The 20,412-nt window shown below is 48.2% G+C and overlaps 1 protein-coding gene across 1 annotated transcript in view; it reads left to right on the top strand.

Annotated features, from left to right (window-relative positions):
* The first annotated feature begins 1,195 nt into the window (after positions 1–1,195).
* LOC125088614 (zinc finger protein 211-like) overlaps positions 1,196–20,412 on the top strand; it is a 32,007-nt gene continuing 12,790 nt past the window's right edge. The window contains exon 1 of the mRNA XM_047709809.1: positions 1,196–1,417. Coding sequence (XP_047565765.1) covers positions 1,325–1,417 — 93 coding nt within the window. The 5' untranslated portion in view covers positions 1,196–1,324. The remainder of the gene's footprint in view (positions 1,418–20,412) is intronic.

Here is a 20,412-nt window from a genome sequence, read left to right as displayed (position 1 = left end):
CCTTTTTTCCATTTATGATGTTCTTGTCCTACCTTTAAAAACCTTTTCTGGGGCGCCTGGGTGGCTCAGTGGGTTAAAGCCGCTGCCTTCGGCTCAGGTCATGATCCCAGGGTCCTGGGAGTCCCGCATCGGGCTCCCTGCTCAGTGGGGAGCCTGCTTCCCTTCCTCTCTCTCTCTGCCTGCCTCTCTGCCTACTTGTGATCTCTGTCTGTCAAATAAATAAATCTTAAAAAAATAAATAAATAATAAAAAATAAAAACCTTTTCTTTCTGTAGCGCTTTGGAGCTACCCTCTGCGTGCTGGACGGGGTGCTGCCCAACCCACAAATCCAGGAATAGCGCCGAAAGCCCCTCAGAATGCACCGGGTTGAAGTTTTATGATTTAACAGGAAGGTTTCTAAGTTCCTAACGAACTATGAACTGACTCTAACGCGCTGACGGACGCAAGCATGAAAGAGCAACAACAACTTTACAGGTAGAGACTCATTTCTTTCAGAGGCGCCTCAAGGGATGATTTGTCATTTACCTCAGCCACGGAATTCGGGAGTATCTAACGTAACGTTTTTCTCCTTTGGAAGAAGATTGGCCTTCCTGGAGTCTTCTCCGCCTTAAACAAGGACCAAATGCGGTCCGGTGCCTCTGGGGAGGGGCAGCACTTTCCGGAAGCCCTCAAGGTGAGACCTGACCTAAGCGCGGACTCCAGGGTAGAAAATCCCTTTTCTGGGGCGCCTGGGTGGCTCAGTGGGTTAAAGCCTCTGCCTTCGGCTCAGGTCATGATCCCAGGGTCCTGGGATCGAGCCCCGCGTCGGGCTCTCTGCTCAGCAGGGAGCCTGCTTCCCTTCCTCTCTCTCTCTCTGCCTGCCTCTCTGCCCACTTGTGATCTCTGTCTGTCAAATAAATAAATAAAATCTTTAAAAAAAAAAAAGAAAATCCCTTTTCTGAGACCTCCCAAGTTCTGGGAGCCTAAACATCCGGAAGACGCTCGGCCCTGACGACAGAGGAAGGGGCCAATGAGAGAAGAGGACGAGGCATTTCTAGGCGTGCGCTTCCGCTAGGGCGGGACTTCCGGCCAATTGCGATGTTCGGCCTCTTTTTCCGTTTGTTTACTGCGGAAGGTTCGGAAACGCACTTTTTTTTTTTTTTTTTTTTTTAATTTTTTTTTTTTTTTTTTTTTTTTTTTTTTTTTTTTTTTTGGAAACGCACTTTTTGAAGGGTGATTAGTGAAGAAGACATGACGGGAGGCTCTTCCCTCCAAGACAGACTGGGGGCCCGAGGCTCTGTGACATCTCTCGAGCTGCCGCGTACCGGGCCCTAGACAAATACTAATGGCACGGGTGTCCGCTCCCCTCCCTCAGATCCAGGCTCCGCTTCGCCCACAGAGTCCGATGGCGGCAGCCCAGCCCAGGGACTCGGCTGAGGTAAATGCTCGTCCCCGGGCCTTCCCCGCCGCCCCCCACCCACACCCCGAAGGCCCGAGCGCGGGGCGCCTGCTCGCGGCCCTGCGGCCCAGGCCCCGGTATCCGGGACAGGGACAAGGAGGCGCCGGTGGGCGGGGGCCCGTGTGGGAGCGCCGGCCGGCTGCGTGCGGGCGCGGGGTCCCGGCTGAGGGGCCGCCGGGGCGGGGGCTGCAGGGGGACCGCGCCACCAACGGGGGACGGCGCGGCTGCATTGGTTGTCAGGAGCAGGGTGCGGCGCGGCGGGTGAGGCCGGCGCCGTCGCTGCCTGCCGAGGCCGTGTCTGCTGGCGGTGAGGGGAGGTGGTCTAACCCGGGTGTCAGGGGGCTTTCTCGGGCCGCGGAGAAGCGCCGCCGCCGGGGATGAGCGCGCAGGCAGGGCGCGCAGCAGGAGGGACTCGCGGTGGTCGCTGTTAGTGGCCGCGACCGTCACCGTGTCCGCCCTGGATGTTGGAGAACCTCGGAGAAGGGCTGAGGCGAATTGTGGGTGTCGTAGGGGAGAGGAGAACGGGGGGAGTGAGGGGAACCCCGGGGCTTTTGGTCGGTGACGCTTGAAGAGAAAACTGCAGACACTTTACGCGCAGAGATGTTGTTTCTGTGGGAGCGACAGGGAACAGCGATTGGGACCGAAGAATCCGAGTCAAAGCAGTAGCCAGTGTGGAGAAGAGAGAGGTCTTCTTCCCCCCCCCCCCCCCCCCCCCCCCCCCACTTAAGGAAAGGAACTAAAACTGTTATGTACTCTCAGGTCCACTGGACTAAACTAGAAGGTCGAAGTATAGTGGCTTCTCATTGGCTGAGCTCTTGGGTGGGACGATCATGAAAAGGCTGTCTTTCGGGGGGGGGGGGGGGGGGGGTTGTAATGAAGTAGTATCTCCAAACAAGTTCAAGTCCATCGCTTTCTGTTGGGCCCGCAGCTGATAGCACCCACTGTGGTAGTGTCTGAGAGCTGCCCCCAGTGCAACCTCGCGACCCCAATTTAGGGAGGTTTCCCCTCATTAATATTCATAGTTCTAGCAGCTGAAGGGAGGGAAAGTCCCATCAACCTGATGGAAGTTAACAGTAAGTTGCTTATCTTTGGGGGGTGTCCGAACGTGTTTCCACAGTGTTAGGCGACTTAGGTGTTTCAGAAAATGGTAAGCGATGGCATCAAGTGGGCAGCTGGACAGGAAATTTTGGGAAACTGGGGGAAAGATTCATGGTGGAGAGTTTGAAAAGTGATGGCTGCTGCGTGGACCAGGGTGGAGACTTGGATCACCTTTGGGAAGAGAATGCAGAGTGTCATGGCAATGCTCCTAGTAGGTCAGAGGGACCTAGTAAAGTGTGCTGAAGAGTGGTTTTCCTGCTCAACACGTGGTCGGGGTTGCTGGGCATTGTGAACACAGGTGAAGGAGAGAGGCAGTGATCTGGCAGATACATGGACAAGCCTTCCGTGGGATGATGGGACAAGTGATAGCTGAGGACATGGGGGTTGTTTGTTTGTTTGTTTGTTTAAGTAGGCTCCATTCCCAGTGTGGGGAGCCCCACACGAGTCTTGAACTCAGGACTATGAGATGGAGATCTGTGTTGAGATGAAGAGTTAGATGCTGAACCCAGTTAGCCACCCAGGCGGCCAGTCCTGCGAGTATTTGAGAGGCTGGAGCTGCTCTCTCTTCAGTGTTCTAGGACTTCACCAGAATTTTGTGGTCAGCTTTTATGGCATCCGGAGTGTTTCAGAGTCTTCGTGCCAGAAAAGATCTGGGGCAAATGTCATTTTTGCTTTTCTGTGCCTGGCAGAGAGGTCCTTAGGGCTGGGGTTTTCAGAAAGGTCCAATAGTGGATGTTTGGTTCCCAACTGTGGAGGGCCAGCATGGGTAGTAGGGGAGTAGAAGACGGTGTAGGAGGATCCTAGGTTGACAGTGATTGTGAGTGTCGTACTGCAGTGAGGATTAGAGGCAGGTGAGGAGGCTTCTCAGCAGCATTTGAGGCTTTCCCTCAGTTGGGATCCATGGGCGTATTGGGGTGGTAGCGAAACCTGTTTGAGTTTGTCACACATCCTTTGGTTGTCAAGTGACAAGGACAAGTGTGAGTCAAGGGAGAATCCTTTGGAAGGTGTGGGCTTTCGTGTGTGGGGTCTGAAGACATGAGAGAGGTACAATCTACAGAATCATGTAGACCTGGAGAAGAAGTGTGAGCTAAGGGCCTCAGGGCCTGGTATTGAAGACTTCCTGGCAGAGCAGGGCCTGTAATTGGCTGTCTTGAGGGCACACCCTGGGAGACTCCATGGGAATATCCTGGCAGGAGGATGGGACTTGCAGGCCAAACCCGGAGCTTAGATAGCTTCCATGTGTCCCTTGCGTGTTATTGCTGAGCACTGAACAGTGATTGGTGGGAAAGTGAGAGGAGAGCAGCATTAGAGGCACCAGGACCTGGTGTTTATCTGAGGAGGGGAACTGGGCTGGCAGGAGACGGGTGGGTGTGTGGGTTGGCTGGTGGGTTCTCAGAGAGAGAATGCTTAGGTTCCATGTTTTCCTTTCATGGTAGTGTGGTGTGACCTTTGAGGACGTGGCCGTGTACTTCCCCTGGAAGGAGTGGAGGCTTCTTGATGAGGCTCAGAGACGGCTGTACCACCATGTGATGCTGGAGAACTTTGCACTTGTATCGTCACTGGGTAAGGCCCTCAGCGTCCCCTTGACCTGCCCTGGACTCTGTATCCTGTGGACTCCCCTCCTCCATTCTCCTGGGGAGGGTTTGTCCTTCTCTAGTGTGGACTGTGTTCACTGCGTGCTTCCCCAGCTTTCTGGGCAGTTGCTTTTGTTGCTGGCCCTGAGTTGTTGGTGTGCCCTTCTGTCCACCCGCAGCTCCCGTACCTGCTGCGCTGAGCCCTGATCGGCTAAGATCGCAGGTCAGTGGTCCTGCATTGAGGCTGATGGAATGCACCTTGTTTGCCCTCTCCCTGGCTGGGTCTTGTTCAGATCGGTGCCATTTCTCTGGCCTGGGTTTTGAACCCTTCCTTGGGGTGACATTTCCACTTGCCTGCCTGTGCCTGAAATTGGAGGCATGGGCATGTTTAGTGACTATGTGAACCACGGGCTACTTCTCCAGACTGCCCTGTATGGTTCTTTTTGTGGTGTTTACATTGCTTTTTTACCTGTCACCCTCCATTCATTCTTGTGACTTATGATTGACAAATAAAATTGTATTATTGAAATTATATTACATAATGATTTGATATACATTACGGATTTTTCAGATTTATTTATTTGAGAGAGAGACAGAGTGTGTGTGTGTGAGAGAGAGAGAGAGACAGAGAGAGAGAGATAGAGAGGGAGACAGAGAGAAGAGAGAGAGCCAGGAGAGGGGCAGAGAGAGAAACACGTGGTGACTGTGCTGAGCAGGGATCCTGAGGCAGGCCTTGATCTCTAGACCCAGACATCGAGGTGCCCTTACATTATGAAATTACTAACAAAATGAACCTGATCAGTACAGGATCACTTGACACAATTACATTTTCTGTTGTTGGTGGTTCTAAAGCTTAATATCTCCTCGAATAGCAAATTTCAAGTGTTCCGTAGAATATTGGCAACTGTAGTCAATGTGCTGTATGATAGAGCCTCAGAAGTTATCTTGTGAATGTTAGTCGTATCCTTACCAACATCTCCCCATTTCCCTCAGGCTTTAGCTTGTGGCATTCTACTTTCTGTTTCTTTGAGTTTGACTTTTTTCTTTTCTTAATAAATATCCACATAGGGGCGCCTGGGTGGCTCAGTGGGCTAAAGGCTCTGCCTTCAGCTCAGGTCATGAATCCGGGGTCCTGGGGCTGAGCTCGACATCGGGCTCATTGCTTGGAGGGAAGCCTGCATCCTCCTCTCTCTCTCTCTGCCTGCCTCTCTGCCTACTTGTGATCTCTGTCTGTCAAATAAATAAATAAATAATCTTAAAAAAAAAATAAATATCCACATAAGTGGGTTTGTACCCTGTATCCACATACAGGGTTTGTGTTTTGCTGTGTGGCTTATTTGACTTAGTGTGGTGTTTTTCAGATTCATCTGTTTGTGGCAAGTGGCAGGGTTGCCTGCAGTTTTATGGCTGACTATTCCTGCACATGGGTGTACTAAGTGTTTTTTGTCACGTTATTTATTTCTCTATCTAGAAACAATTTATTTTTTTATTCTTTTTTTTTAAAGATAGACTCCATGCCCACTGTGGGGCTTAAACTCACCACCTGAGATCAAGAGTTGTGTACTCTATGGACTGAGTTGGGAGGTTGCCCCCGATTTGTCAGTATAAACACTGACACACAGTAATGTTTCCATACGTTGGCTTTGTGCATAGTACTGCAGTGGATGTTCCTGTTCGGGGAGGTTGTGGAGATACAGATTCTGTGTCCTTGGAATACATACCTAGAAATGGCAGTGGTCGACTGTGTGGTAGTTGTATTTTCAGTTTTTGTTGGGTGTCCCTAGTATTTTCCATACAGACTTCCCTGTACACATTCCCAGCAGCGGTATTCCAGTGTTGCTTTTTCTGCACATCCTGACCAGGGTGTTACCTCTTGTCTTTTTTGGTAATAGCCATTGTAACAGGTAGGAGGTGATATCTTGTGGTTTTGGTTTTCGTTTCCCTGATGATTGGTGATTGTGAGCACGTGTTAGTCACTTGTACATCCTTTTCCCTCTCTGGTGTGTTTCATTGGCTCTGGTGCCCCTGAAAAGTTGCACTTTTCAATTTGGTGTAGTGGTATTTGTGAGTGCTTGCTTTTGTTGTGTGTGCTTCAGATGTCCTACTCAAAAAAGCATTGTCAGGAATAAGGTTACGGGGGCTTTTCCCTATGTTTTTTTCCTGTGAATTTTAGGGTTTGAGATCCTATGTGTAGGTCCTTAATCAATTTGAAGTTCATTTCCTTGAGTGCTGCAAGCAGGAGACCCAGGATCCTTGTGTTTTCATTTGGACAGTCAGATATCACAGTAGTATGAAAGAGGTTATTGTTCCCCAGGGTTGATTCTTGGCCTCATTGTCAAAGATTAGTCATCTGTAGACGTGTTGCTTTACTTCTGGGCTCTTCATTCCGTTCCACTGGTCTGTTTGGATGCCCGTGCCCTAGTGTTGTGAAAACAATGGCTTTGTAGTATAGTTTGAAACCACAAGTGTGCTGCCTTCAGCTTGATCTTCTTTCTCAAATTGCTTTGGCTTCAGACATGGGTTAACTCGCTGGCCAGTGTTCCGGTGTCCCCTGTGGAGCAGGAAGCTGGAGGCTGTGTCGATCAGGGGCCGCAGTCGCACCCACCCCGGGGCGGATGGAGCCAGCCCTGGCCTCATTTCTCACGCATCACACATATCTGTGCTAATACAGTCTCCAGCCGTCTTTCTGTGTGCTTGTGCACCCTTTGATGGTCTCCTGTGTTCTAGTCAGTGTTAATGGGCTCTTGGGCACTTCAGGCTAAGGCCACTCATAGACAGCTGTTGAACTGATTTTTTGTTGAGGCGAGGGATGATTTCTGCTTTCCCGCCATCCTGCTGCCATCCTGCCGCCATCAGTCACATAGGATGTTTTTCTCTGTTGTGTCCTGAGTAGCTCTGGGACAGTGCTGGCAGTCCCCTTGGCCCGTTTTCCTACAGTATTGGTATGCTTCTGGTACCCTTTGGTTGCTCAGGAAGGCTTCCAGGGAAGAGTCCGTTGTGTGTCATAGCATGGACATGCTCCAGGCATGACCAGGTGGGCTCATAGGGAACCTGGTTCTGGTGGATGGCAGCTGGGAAAGGTGTGATACCAGCGCTGTGTTCAGATCATACTGAGTTTCTTCAGTTTCTTCAACCTGACCACGGTGTCTCCGCAGATGGCCACACCCCATTTCTGTCTTTCCTTCCTTACTGTTGACAGTTTGTGGACTTCTGAATTCTACCCTGTGGTACTTCCATGATGTCCAGTATAGGGGTAATTAATGCTTCTCGGGCCTCCACATGCCACCCGTATCTCTCACTGCTATTTCCGTATGGTTCAGCATTCACCCCTGAAAGTTTTACCATGACATATTCACATGCCCTCAACTGTCCTTGACCACAAGTAAATGTCTTGGGGTGGGATATTCCTGTAGCCTCTACTCAGCCAAATCTCAGTAGCAGAAATGGACCTACACAAACCTTTGGGCAAATAATAAGCTGTAGGCTCTGGCTGTCTTCCTTGTGTCGTACCCTAGTTTTCTGTCCTTCTAGTGTGCTCTCCCTAGTACTCTGACTGGTTGTGCCCAGTCGTGCACAGCGACCTCTCTTTCAAATGAATTCTGTCTCCTTTGTCTGGAAAAGCATGCTGTACTTAGGTGAGTTGGGTGCGTGTGTGATGGGTTCACCCCGCGCTACAGCCAGCACGTGTTTCACCAACACTTCTCTGCCTTCAGGTTGCTGCTGTGGAGCAGAGGATGAGGAGGCCCCCTTTGCACAGAGCGCTTCTGTAGGCGTGTCCCAGACCAGGACGCCCAGGGCCGCTCTGTCTTCCCGGAAGACCCACCCCTGTGAGATGTGTGGTCCCGTCTTGAGAGACATTTTCCACTTGGCTGAGCTCCAGGGGAAAGAAAACGGCCAGAAACGGTTGAGGTGTGGGGCCTGCGGGAAACGATTTTCTTTCAGTGTGAAGTTGGAGCAGCAGCAGGAGCAGCCCGCGGGAGCAAAACCATTCAGAAGCCGTGTGGACAGGGCCTCTGCTGTCAAGAGCTGGGGATCCGGTGGTTCGGGAAAGCCCTTTACCTGTGGAGAGATGCAGAATGACTTGCTGTCTGGCTCGGGGCATCTGGGGCAAGAGGCCACTCGTACTGGGGAGAAACCACACAGAATCCCCCAGTGTAGGACAACATTACGACGCGGAAGCAGTCATGGCACTTGGGGCGGATGCAAGAACGCCTTTGGTCCCAAACACACGGATACTCGGGACCAGGGTGTCCACCTTGGTAGAGAGTCCTTTGTGTGCAGTGAATGTGGGAAAACATTCAGGTACAAATCCTTATTTGCCATACACCAGAGATACCATACTGGAGCACGACATCATGAGTTTGGTCCATGTGGAAAATCCCTTGGGCAACGACCAACCCTGAATGAACATGGGAAGACTCAGGGTGGGTCCAGGCAGTACATGTGCAGCAAATGTGGGAAATCCTTAGGTGGCAAATCTGTCCCCCTTCATATCCAGAGTTGGCACAGTGGAGGAAAGAGTTATGTTTGTAGCGAGTGTGCAGAATCCCTTAGTGGGAGCTCATTGTCGATTAGTCATAGGGTTCAGTCTGGAGAACGGTTATATAAGTGTCGTTGCTGTGCAAAATCTTTTCCATCTATGTCTGCTCTCTCATATCATCAGAGATCTCACACGGGGGAAAGACAGTATGAGTGCAGTCATTGTGGGAAATGTTTTACCAGTAGTTCAGTCCTCCATTACCACCAGAGACTTCACATTGGAGAAAGGCCTTATGTGTGCGGTGAACGTGGCCAGTCCTTTCTCCAAAGAAATAGCCTCAGTGTACACATAAAGGTTCATTCAGGTGAAAGGCCTTTCAAATGTAATGAATGTGGGAAATCGTTGAAGTGTAAGTCAGCATTCATTAAACACCAGAGAATTCACACAGGAGAAAGGCCTTATGAGTGCAGTGAATGTGGCAAGTCCTTTCTACGAAGAAATACTCTGAATGTACACATAAAGGTTCATTCAGGGGAAAGACCTTACAGTTGTAATGAATGTGGGAAATCATTTAAGTTTAAGTCAACCTTCATTAAACACCAGAGAATTCACACAGGAGAAAGGCCTTATGAGTGCAGTGAATGTGGGAAATCTTTTATCTCTAGGACTGACCTACGGTATCATCAGAGAATTCACACAGGAGAGAGACCTTATCAGTGCACAGAATGTGGCAAGTCCTTTGTCCGAAGAAATATCCTCAAAGTACACAAAAAGGTTCACTCAGGTGAAAGGCCTTATAAGTGTAATGAATGTGGGAAATCTTTGAAGTGTAAGTCATCATTGATTAAACACCAGAGAATTCACACAGGAGAGAGGCCTTATACTTGCAGTGAATGCGGGAAATCTTTCATCACTAGTTCTGTGCTTCATTCTCACCAGAGAGTTCACACTGGAGAAAGGCCTTATGAATGCAGTGACTGTGGGAAAACTTTTTCCACTAGTTCTGTCCTCCATGATCACCAGAGACTTCATACTGGAGAAAGGCCTTATGAGTGCAGTGAATGTGGGAAAACTTTTACCACAAGTTCTGCCCTTCATTATCACCACAGAGTCCACACTGGAGAAAGACCTTATAAGTGCACTGAATGTGGCAAGACCTTTGTCCGAAGAAATAGCCTGAGCGTGCACCTAAAAGTTCACTCAGGTGAAAAGCCTTATAAGTGTAATCAATGTGGGAAATCATTGAAGTGTAAGTCAACATTTATTCAACACCAGAGAATTCACACAGGAGAAAGGCCTTATGAGTGCAGTGAATGTGGGAAATCTTTTTCAGCTACTTCTGTCCTTCGTTCTCACCAGAGAATACACACAGGAGAAAGGCCTTATGAGTGCAGTGAATGTGGAAAATCTTTTACCTCTAGTTCTGCCCTCCGTTCTCACCAAAGAGTGCACACTGGAGAAAGGCCTTATGAGTGCCATGAGTGTGGCAAGTTCTTTCTCCACAGAAATAGCCTCAATGTTCACATCAAGGTTCACTCAGGTGAAAGACCCTATACATGTAATGAATGTGGGAAATCTTTGAACTATAAATCAACGTTCATTCAACACCAGAGAATTCACACAGGAGAAAAACCTTATCTGTGCAGTGAATGTGGGAAATCTTTTAGTCATAGCTGTGCCCTCCGGTATCATCGTCAGAGTCACCTTGGAATAAGTCCCTATGATTGTAATGAATGTGGGAAATCTTTTACCTCTAGTTCTGTCCTCCGTGATCACCAGAGACTTCACACTGGAGAAAGGCCTTATGAATGCAGTCAGTGTGGGAAGTCTTTCACTGCTCGTTCTGTCCTCCGTTCTCACCAGAGAGTTCACTCTCGGGAAAGGCCTTATGAGTGCAGTGAATGTGGCAAGTCCTTTGTCAGAAGAAATAGCCTCAATGTACACATAAGGGTTCACTCGGGTGAAAAGCCTTATAAGTGTAGTGAATGTGGGAAATCTTGGAAGTGTAAGTCGACATTCATAAAACACCAGAGAATTCATATAGGAGAAAAGTCTTTTGCTTGCAGCGAATGTGGGAAATCTTTTATGAGTCAGGGTGCTCTTAGTGATCATCACAGAGTTCACAGTAGCAACAGGCCTTAGGGGTGCTGATGTTGTGGGGAATCTTTTTGTTAAATCTTTAGTCTCCTTCAACCCGAGGAAGTACACAAGAAATAGAGTCCTTATGGGCAATATTATGAACTGAATGTTTATGTTCACAAAAACTGGTATGTTCAACCCCTATCCTCTAATGCAGTAGGTTTAGCATGTGATGTCTTGGGAGATAATTCAAAGATAACGTTTCATGAAAATCTGAATTAGCCCTGGAGCAAGGCTTCATGAGTAGGTGAATGACACAATTCCTTTAGCCGGTTATCTGTATTTATTCCACACTTGAGATTTCACACTGCAGAAAGAGTTAAAAATAGCATAAAAGGTAACATTTCCTTCTTTAGAATATTTACTCTGGAGAAGAACCTTTTTGAGGAAGCCACCTTCCTAAATTGAACTTTGTTCACCTGAATCTACAGTGGAGTGACTTTGCATAAGTTCAGCCTTTTGGCAAAAAATTCAGAAGGTGTATATTGCGTTCTGATGTGTCTGAAGTTAATGCTAGAAGTCACTGCCAGATTGCATGGCAGAAGTCATTTCATCTCTGCCACCTGGATGGTCCCAATAATGTATAGATCAGTCACCACCCAACATGCTTAACAGTGCTGCCGTCCTTTGTCATTTGCTGATGGAAATTACAGGTAATTGGGTCTCTTCATTTCCTTCTAATTTTGGTCATGCATGTAACCCAGTGTTGACCATCAGTACCTGATCTATGTTTTGGGCAGTTAGTTGCACAGGAAGACTAAATCTCGTAGGGACTTGTTGGTCTTTTAATGCTTCTGATAAATCTTTGCAGCTTCCAAGCTGCAATTTCAATTGCATTTCCAATCAATTTCCAATCTGCATTTCCAGAGGAAATGTTTATGCATTAATATGTCTTATTTAGTTACCTGTAATCTTAGGTGTTGTGTTCACTCTAAGGAGTGGTTTGAAATCAGAATTGGGCTCCCCACATGTAGGAGTGAACAGATTTCATTGCATTCCATGTTAATTGTGTCCCAGAATGGATACTACCTACCTGCATACAACATTACTATTCTCCAGCCCCGGCCTTAATTTGCATTAACTCTAAAACCTATCTGATGGGCTGAATGTGCGCTCACAATTCGCATTTTGAAGTTATAACCCCCCCCAACCTCACGATGTGACAATAGTTAGACATAGCGTCTTCAAAGACATCATGAAGTTGAAGTGGGTTATTAGGATGGACTCATGCGGTATGGCTGGTGTCGTAAGAAGAGGAGATGAGGGTACAAGCACACCCGGGTGACTGTGAAGATGGCATTCCCATCTGCAAGCCAAGGAGAGAGGCCTCAGAAGAAACTAACCCGGCTGACACCTTATGTTCAATTTCAAGACTCCAGATTGGGGTGAAATAAATTTCTGTTGTCTGGTCACCCAGAGTGTGGTGGTGTGTTACATCAGTTCTAGCTAATACAGCCTCCTAGGATCCACATCTGGGTTTTGTGGTCTGGGTGCCAGGAAGCTTTGTGTGCCCAGAGGTCACCGTGAAGAGGGAGCACTTGAGACCTTCTCCAGTGCTTGTGGAAACAAGAATATTTTGCTTGTCCACAGCTGATAGGCCAGGCTGCCGGGCACTGTTGAGTGGAATCTCTACCCACATCCTTCACAGGAGCCTTGTGACCAGCTTTGCAGTTTCCACTTGGAACTCCACAGGGGCAGGGGGACTGTAATTGGTAATCTAGATGATTGGGTAACTAGGGAGTAGAGGAGACATCAGCCACCTAAGTGATGTGTATCTCTTAAAAAAGTGTGCCCTCAGATGTTGCAATGACTGGCTGGGAAGGATCAGTGTGCACAGAAATTCTCCACTTTCAGATACACGTTGTCAAAATAATCCAAAGGTCTCTGAATTCTTTTGTCCTCTGTGGTGGCTTACATGTCAAGGCCACTGTGGTTTAGGCCAGAAAATGACAAAAACGGGAGATTTCAGAGTCCAGGGGTGTAACTTTGTGACCCCGCTTAGGCAGCATTTTTCTTAGTGTCCTGTATAGCTATGGCAGACATGTGTTCTGAATCATCTTCCTCCCTGGTTGTCTCTCACATACACCCCAGCCTCCAGGGTTATAAAAGCAAGTCTTACTGGTGGAGGTGGTGTGGAGTCCTACTTCTGCTAAGGTTGCCCCAGTCTTGCTTCTGTCCCCAAGGCCTTCGATAAACCATTCCTTGGGTTGCGTGGGTGGCTCAGTGGGTTAAGCATCTGCCTTGGGTTTAGGTCATGATCCCAGGGTCCTGAGATCAAGCTCTGCATTGGGCTTCTTGCTCAGCGGGGACCCTCTTTCTGTCTGCAGCTCCCCTTGCTTTGCTTGCGCTCTCTCTGTTTCTCTGACAATGGATAAATAAAATCTTAAAAATAGATAAATAAACCATTCCTCCTCAAGCTGGATTTCCATCCTTTTAAGATTTTGCTTGTTAGGGTGCTTGGGTGGCTCAGTGGGTTAAGCCTCTGCCTTTGGCTCAGGTCATGATCTCAGGATCCTGGGATCAAGCCCCACATTGGGCTCTCTGCTCAGCAGGGAGCCTGCTTCCTCCTCTCTCTCTCTGCCTGCCTCTATACCTACTTGTGATCTCTGTCTGTCAAATAAATAAATAAAATCTTTAAAAAAAAATTTTTTTTTGCTTGTTAGCATGAGCTGGGGGAGGGGCAGAGGGAGAAGCAGGCTCACCAGTAGGGAGCCTGATGCAGGCCTTTATCCCAGGACCCTGAGCTCACAATCTGAGCTGAAAGCAGAGGCTTAACTGACTGAACCACCCAGACACCCTCTCACCTTTTTACTTTGGTTATTTGGCTCTGAGGTCATTTTACATATGTGTCCCTTTCAGTCAACAGTACTGTTTTCTTTTCTGGATATATACACTATCGATCTCTTCATCTGTTGGGAGCACTTGGGTTACTTCCAGTGTTTCACTTACACAAACGAATCCCTCTATATATTTTCATTATCGTTCCTTACGCGGATAGAGGTTTCATTTCTCTTCTGTCAAAACTCAATGTGCATTGGCTAAGTCACAGGTAGGTGAGTGTTAACAATTCCCTGAAAGGGCCAAGGGCCAAAATGGAATCTAAACTGTTCACCGTCGCATTCCCACCCCGCATATGTGAGAGGTGCAGTTTCTTCTGTCCCTGACAGTACGTACTCACATCAGTCTTTCATGTCAGCCCTTTTAACACGTGTGCGGTGCTGTGTTGTAACTGCAGTTCCTAGGGATTTCTGCCTTTCAGCATTTTTTTTCATGTGTTTATTTACCACCTGTATGTCTTCTGTCATACAATTTCTGTTCTTATCATTTGCCCATTTTCTTTTTTTTTAAGATTTTTTTAAAATTTATTTGACAGACAGATCACAAGTAGGCAGAGAGGCAGGCAGAGAGAGGAGGAGGAGGCAGGCTCCCTGCTGAGCAGAGAGCCCGAAGTGGGACTCGATCCCAGGACCCTGAGATCATGACCTGAGCCGAAGGCAGAGGCTTTAACCACTGAGCCACCCAGGCACCCCTGCCCATCTTCTTTGAAGTGAGTTATGACTAGTACCCTTTTCTTTTTTTCTTTTTTTTTTTAAGATTTTATTTATTTACGGGGCACCTGGGTGGCTCAGGTCATGATCTCAGATTCCTGAGATCGAGTCCTGCATGGGGCTCTCTGCTCAACAGAGAACCTGCTTCCCCCTCTCTCTCTGCCTGCCTCTCTGCCGACTTGTGATTTCTCTCTGTGTGTGTCAAATAAGTAAATAAAATCTTTTTTAAAAAAAAAGATTTTATTTATTTACTTGACAGACAGAGATCACAAGTAGGCAGAGGCAGGCAAAAAGAGAGAGAAAGGAGGAAGCAGGCTCCCTGCTGAGCAGAGAGCCTGATGGGGGACTCTATCCCAGGACCCTGAGATCACGACCAGAGCCAAAAGCAGAGGCTTAACCCCCTGAGCCACCCAGGTGTCCCATGACTAGTTCCTTTTTCAATTTCAAATAAGACATGCATGCAACGAAGGTATATGATGGAATCTTCCTCATTCACACATGGTGTGACATTTTTGTCTGTGGAGTCAGAGTAATACTGGAAGGGTATTCAGTATTTTTCCTCAAAATTTTTTTTCATATGGAATCTTAGTTGTTTTTTTTTTTATTAACAGAATGTATTATTTGCTTCAGGAGTACAGGTCTGTGAATCATCAGGCTTACACAATTCACAGCACTCACCATAGCACATACCCTCCCCAATGTCCATCACCCAGCCCCCTCATCCCCCCCTCCCCTCAGCAACCCTCAATTTGTTTCCTGAGATTAAGAGTCTCTTGGGGTTTGTCTCCCTCTCCAGTCCCATTTTGTTTCATTTTTTCTCTCCCTTTCCTCCACAACCCCCCCGCCCTGCCTCTCAAATTCCTTACATCAGGGAGATCACATGGAATTGTCTTTCTCTGACTGACTTATTTCACTCAGCATAATACACTCTAGTTCCATCCACTTTGTTGCAAATGCCAAGATTTTGTTTTTGTTTTTGTTTTTTTTGGATGGCTGCATAGTAGTCATTGTGTATATATACCACATCTTCTTTATCTGTTCATCTGTTGATGGACATCTAGGCTCTTTCCATAGTTTGGCTATTGTGGACATTGCTGCTATAAACATTTGGGTGCACATGCCCCTTCAGATCACTACATTTGTATCTTCAGGGTAAACACCCAGTAGTGTGATTGCTGGGTTGTACGGCAGCTCTATTTTCAACTTTTTGAGGAACCTCCATGCTGTTTTCCAGAGTGGCCGTACCAGCTTGCATTCCATCAACAGTGTAGGAGGCTCCCCTTTCTCCACATCCTCGCCAACATCTGTCATTTCCTGACTTGTTAATTTTAGCTATTCTGACTGGTGTGAGGTGGTATCTCATTGTGGTTTTGATTTGTATTTCCCTGATGCCAAGTGATGTGGAGCACTTTCTCATGTGTCTGTTGGCCATCTGGATGTCTTCTTTGCTGAAATGTCTGCTCCTGTTCTCTGCCCATTTCTTGACCTAGAGTTGAGAGTCCATTTCTGGGCTCTCTATTCTGTTCCATTGATGTATGTGTCTGTTTTGTGCCATCCTCAGATTTTTTTGTGTCCACAATGTCATGGCCCAAAATACCGTACGGATTTAAGTCTAGGGTGCGTTCTTACTTCTGTCATCATTTTCTTCTTAAGTGCCGCCATTCAGGAAAACAAAACTTCATCCCCACTTTGTAGTTTTTGCCACTTTCCAGAGTGTAAATTCTCCCATTGTGAGAGTGGGATATTCTCAGAAAAAAAGGTGCTGAATAACTGTATTTGGGTGTTTGGTGGAAAACTGCTCACTGTGGGGGGTGGGAGCTGACTGGAGGTCTGCAGGAGCTCATAGGCAGGAGACTTTAATCCTGACAGGTCAGAGGGGAGGGACTTCCTTAAACAGCCTGATCCGTGACTGACAATCTGGCTGGTTCTCAACCTAGTAATGACAACGTTGCCAGGCACACCCACCTGGTTCAGAGTTGCTTCCTGCCATCCCACCCAGTAGACTGAAAGAACTTCTCACCCTGGTGCACCAATCAAATGATTCATTTCCTTCTCTTTATTTTTTTTTTTTTTTTAAGATTTTATTTATTTGACAGCACAAGCAGGGGGAGCAGCAGAGGGAGAAGGAGAGGCAGGCTCTCTGCTGAGCAGAGATCCGGCTGTAGGGCTTAATACCAAGACCCTGTAATCATGATCTGAGCCAAAGGCAGACACTTAACAACTGAGCCACCCAGGCGCCCTCCTTCTCTTTCTGTAATAGTTGACTGCTGGTCCCCAAGAAGTCTACATTCTGTGCATCTCACCACAGCCTGGGACTGTGTTTCCAGACAGCTTTTCAGGGGAAGAGTCCTGGGCCTGGGGCGGGGGTGGGTGCTGGCATCATTTCCAGCTTCCCCCTATCCTGGAAGGGCTGGGAGCCAGGTGGGTTGGGGCCTGTCTCAGAATAGATCTGGGGTCAGTGTTGGTGCAGCTTTTGCTTGTTACCTCCAGGTGGTGACTTCAGCCTTTTGTTTGAACTACGGCCTTGACATTCTGCCTGTTCTGATCCACTTTCACCCTTCCACCCTAGGGCTTGCGTGTCAGATCCTTTGTAGCTGCAGGCTGGGGGATGCACAGGAAGGTCGTTTCGTGGTTCAACCTGAAGCTGCCACCTGGGCTCTGACCGGTCTCAGCTCCTCTCACCTAGAGCTTAAGTGGCTACAGTAGGGGACCATGTCACCCAACGTGCGCTAATTCTGAGACTCTAGAAGTTTGGCACTGACTTTTGCCAGCTATGCAAGAGAGTGGAGGAAGGGGAGACATCCGGTGTAAATCTCTTTAAGGCTGCCCTTAATGCGTGGGCTGTAATGCCAATTGCTTAAAAGAAATTCATTTAACTTACTAGCATTTTTAAAAAAGATTTTATTTATTTATTTGACAGACAGAGATCACAAATAGGCAGAGAGGCAGACAGAGAGAGAGGGGGAAGCAGGCTCCCCACTGAGCAGAGACCCTGATTCGGGGCTCGATCCTAGGACCCTGAGATCATGACCTGAGCCTAAGGCAGAGGCTCAACCCACTGAGCCACCCAGGCGCCCCACTAGCAGTTTTATTTTTTAAAAGAAAGGAGGAAAGGAAGGAGTAAAAGGGTGGGAGGGAGGAAAGAAGGGAGAGAGGATAGAGCAAAAGGGAGGGAGAGAAAGCAAAGAAAGAGAAGGAAGAGAGGGAGGGAGGGAAGGAGGGAAAGAAAAGAAAAAAGAAAGAAAGAAAGAGGAGGGGAGGGGGAGCGAAAAGGAAAGGAAAAAGGAAAGCCAGGAGAGGTACATCTTGGCTCACAAGGAAGAGTGTACCCAGGTCGAGTGCTAGTATGGGAACTTCAGAGGCCTTTTCCTCTGCGGACCCTCCTGTGAGCGCGATGTCATCTTGGGGAGTCAGGGAGAAAGGGGTTGAGTGTGGAGATCCGAGTGGGATCTCCTGAGGACATCCATACCAGGCAGGAGGGCAGGGTGGCTCAGGGGCAGAGGAGAGGCCTGGAGGGGGTCAGCACCCTGGGTAGAAGATTTAGAAGGACCCTCTGGGCTGAGTTCCCGTACTTCCTTTGGAGCCTAAGTTCCCACCGCTGATCTTTAAGGCAGTGCCTTCCCAGGACCATTGACGGCAGGCCCCTCAGGGACTCAGCCCGGTCCGCAGGAGAGTCCTCCATTCCTCTGGAGGCAGCAGGACCACTCTGGCGCCTCCTGGCGGTGCCAGGGTGTAGAAGTCTGGACTAAACTCCCCAGATTAGGTTGTCCATGATTATCTTAAGGGAAAAAAGCCTCAGGAGCAGGTTGATCAACAAATAATAGAAGCCCGAGAGGGAGGCTCTTGTCTCATGGAATTGAAGAATGAATCTCCGGAAAGGGAGAGTGAGTAAAGCAGTAGAAGTTTATTAAGCAAGAATACGGAAAAATCTCTCAGGAATGAGAGGGATCCCAACTGGGTTGCCGCTGAGGGCTTTTAGGGTTGGTCTTTTATAGAAAGCTAACCAGGGAACTTAAATCTTTTTGACTTCTCTACTGGCAGCACCACTGATTAAGGACTAGTGATAACATCGTTAGTGGCTTACTTCTTTTTAGGGTCTGGTTATTTTCTGGGATCACAGGAGACTATCATCCCCCTCAGGCACCTAGGGCAGGGAGGTCTGGAGTGTTCCCTTTTCTCTGGTTTCCTTACATCTCCACATTTTTGGGATTTCTGTGAACCTGATCATGGAGCCCCCTGTCTATATATCCCCACCAGGCACCACCTGTCCCTTTCATTATGACTTTGTTGTACTGTCGGGGCACAGGGGTTGCAAGAGCACCTACCCTGAGGGTCTCAAACAGACTAGGTTTGGCCTCTCCCCGTGACCAAGTCCAAAGGCTGAGGGAGAGGTGGTGGTGAAACGGGGAAGGAATCTCTCTCAGTGAGGCCAGTGCAGAGAAGACCCCTGGACTCACCTCTCAAAGACTGACTCCAAAGTGACCAAAGTAGCTTCGGGTTTATATAAGGAAATTATCAACCAAAGGTGGGTGGTACATGCAGGTAAGCAGTGAAAGTCAGATCACTCCTGGAGTCAATCATGGGTGGGGACTTGCTGGCTCAGGGCAATCCTTAGAGCTCTAGGGGATAGTTTTTGTTCCCATCAGGGGATGCCTTGCCAGCAGGGTCTTCCGTCTGTCAAGAGACAGGCTGGAAAGAACCCAACTAGAAAGTTTGAAGTCCAAATGGGGGCAGCCAAGGTCCTCTTTTAGTCCGAAGAAAACAGTATGTATATGTGAACTCATCTCAGGCCCTTGGGCCAACCTAGTAATCTTAAGGTTAAAGAAGCATCCTTAGCCCACATGATGGATTAACCTTCTCGTTTATCTATAGGTCACGTTTTCTCTCATAGAAAGAGCTGAGCAGGGGCACCTGGGTGGCTCAGTGCTTAAGCCTCTGCCTTCAGCTCGGGTCGTGATCTCAGGGTCCTGGGATCGAGTCCCACATGGGGCTCTCTGCTCTGCAGGGAGCCTGCTTCCTCCTCTCTCTCTCTCTCTCTGCCTGCCTCTCTGCCCACTTGTGATCTCTCTCTGTCAAATAAATAAAATCTTTAAAAAAAAAAAAAAGAAAGAAAGAAAGAGCTGAGCATTGTGCATGCCACAAAGCAGAACAGACCCTCTTGCACAATCTCTAGGCACTAAGGAAGGAACCAGCCCCCCAGCACTGTGATGACATCTATAGGTAGTATCATGGAGTCTGCATGTAGTTGAGAAGTGTTAAGGACCCTTTACTAGTTAACTGCCCCAAACTCCTCTAAAAACCCCTGGCTAGAGCACCAGGGTGGCTCAGTCGGTGAAGCATCTGCCTTCAACTCAGGTCATGATCCCAGGTCCTGAGATAGAGTCCCCCATCAGCAGGGATCCTGCTTCTTTCTGTCTCCCTCTGCCTCTACCCCAGCTTTGTGTTCTCTCTTTCTCAAATAAGTAAATAACCCCCCCAAAAAATAAAAAATAAAAACTCCTGGGTGAGGCAGAACAACTTTGGAGTTGGCCTTTGTACAGTGGTCTGCCTTCTCTCCATGTGGCCTGTCTCCTGATTAAAGCTCATACACTGTTCTAGTCAGTTGTTGTCTGTTGAGTATTGGATTTGGAGCCATGCGCAACCCAACTTGGGTTTTTGTGACATAGGCACATATTTGAACAAAGAGCCCCTCACACACACAGAGCAACCCTTCCATGTGCCAAAGAAATTCTAAAAGGGATATTGTACTGCAAATAATTATTTTTCTGGGGCGCCTGGGTGGCTCAGTTAGTCTGCCTTCGGCTCAGGTCATGATCCCAGAGTCCTGGGATGGAGCCCCACATCAGGCTCCCTGCTCCGCGGGGTCTGCTGCTCCCTCTCCCTCTCCTGCCCTTGTGTTTCCTCTCTTGCTTTCTCTCTCTCTCTCTGTGTCAAATAAATAAAATAAAATCTTTTTAAAAAATAGTTTTTCTGCATCACATTGAGTTGGGTGAGATGTTGGAGTGAGGGTCTCCTTAGTGGCTCAGTCAGTTAAGGGTTTGCCTTTGGGTCAGGACCCTGGGATGGAGCCCCACATCCATCTCCTGCTCAGTGGGGAGCCTGCTTCTCCCTCTGTCTACCGCTCCCCTTGCTTGT

The sequence above is a fragment of the Lutra lutra genome, chromosome 17 (genome assembly GCF_902655055.1).
Source record: "Lutra lutra chromosome 17, mLutLut1.2, whole genome shotgun sequence".
NCBI classification, from domain to species: Eukaryota; Metazoa; Chordata; class Mammalia; order Carnivora; family Mustelidae; genus Lutra; species Lutra lutra.
Note: the sequence above shows the minus strand (reverse complement) of the source record. Positions and strands in the feature narration are given on the sequence as shown.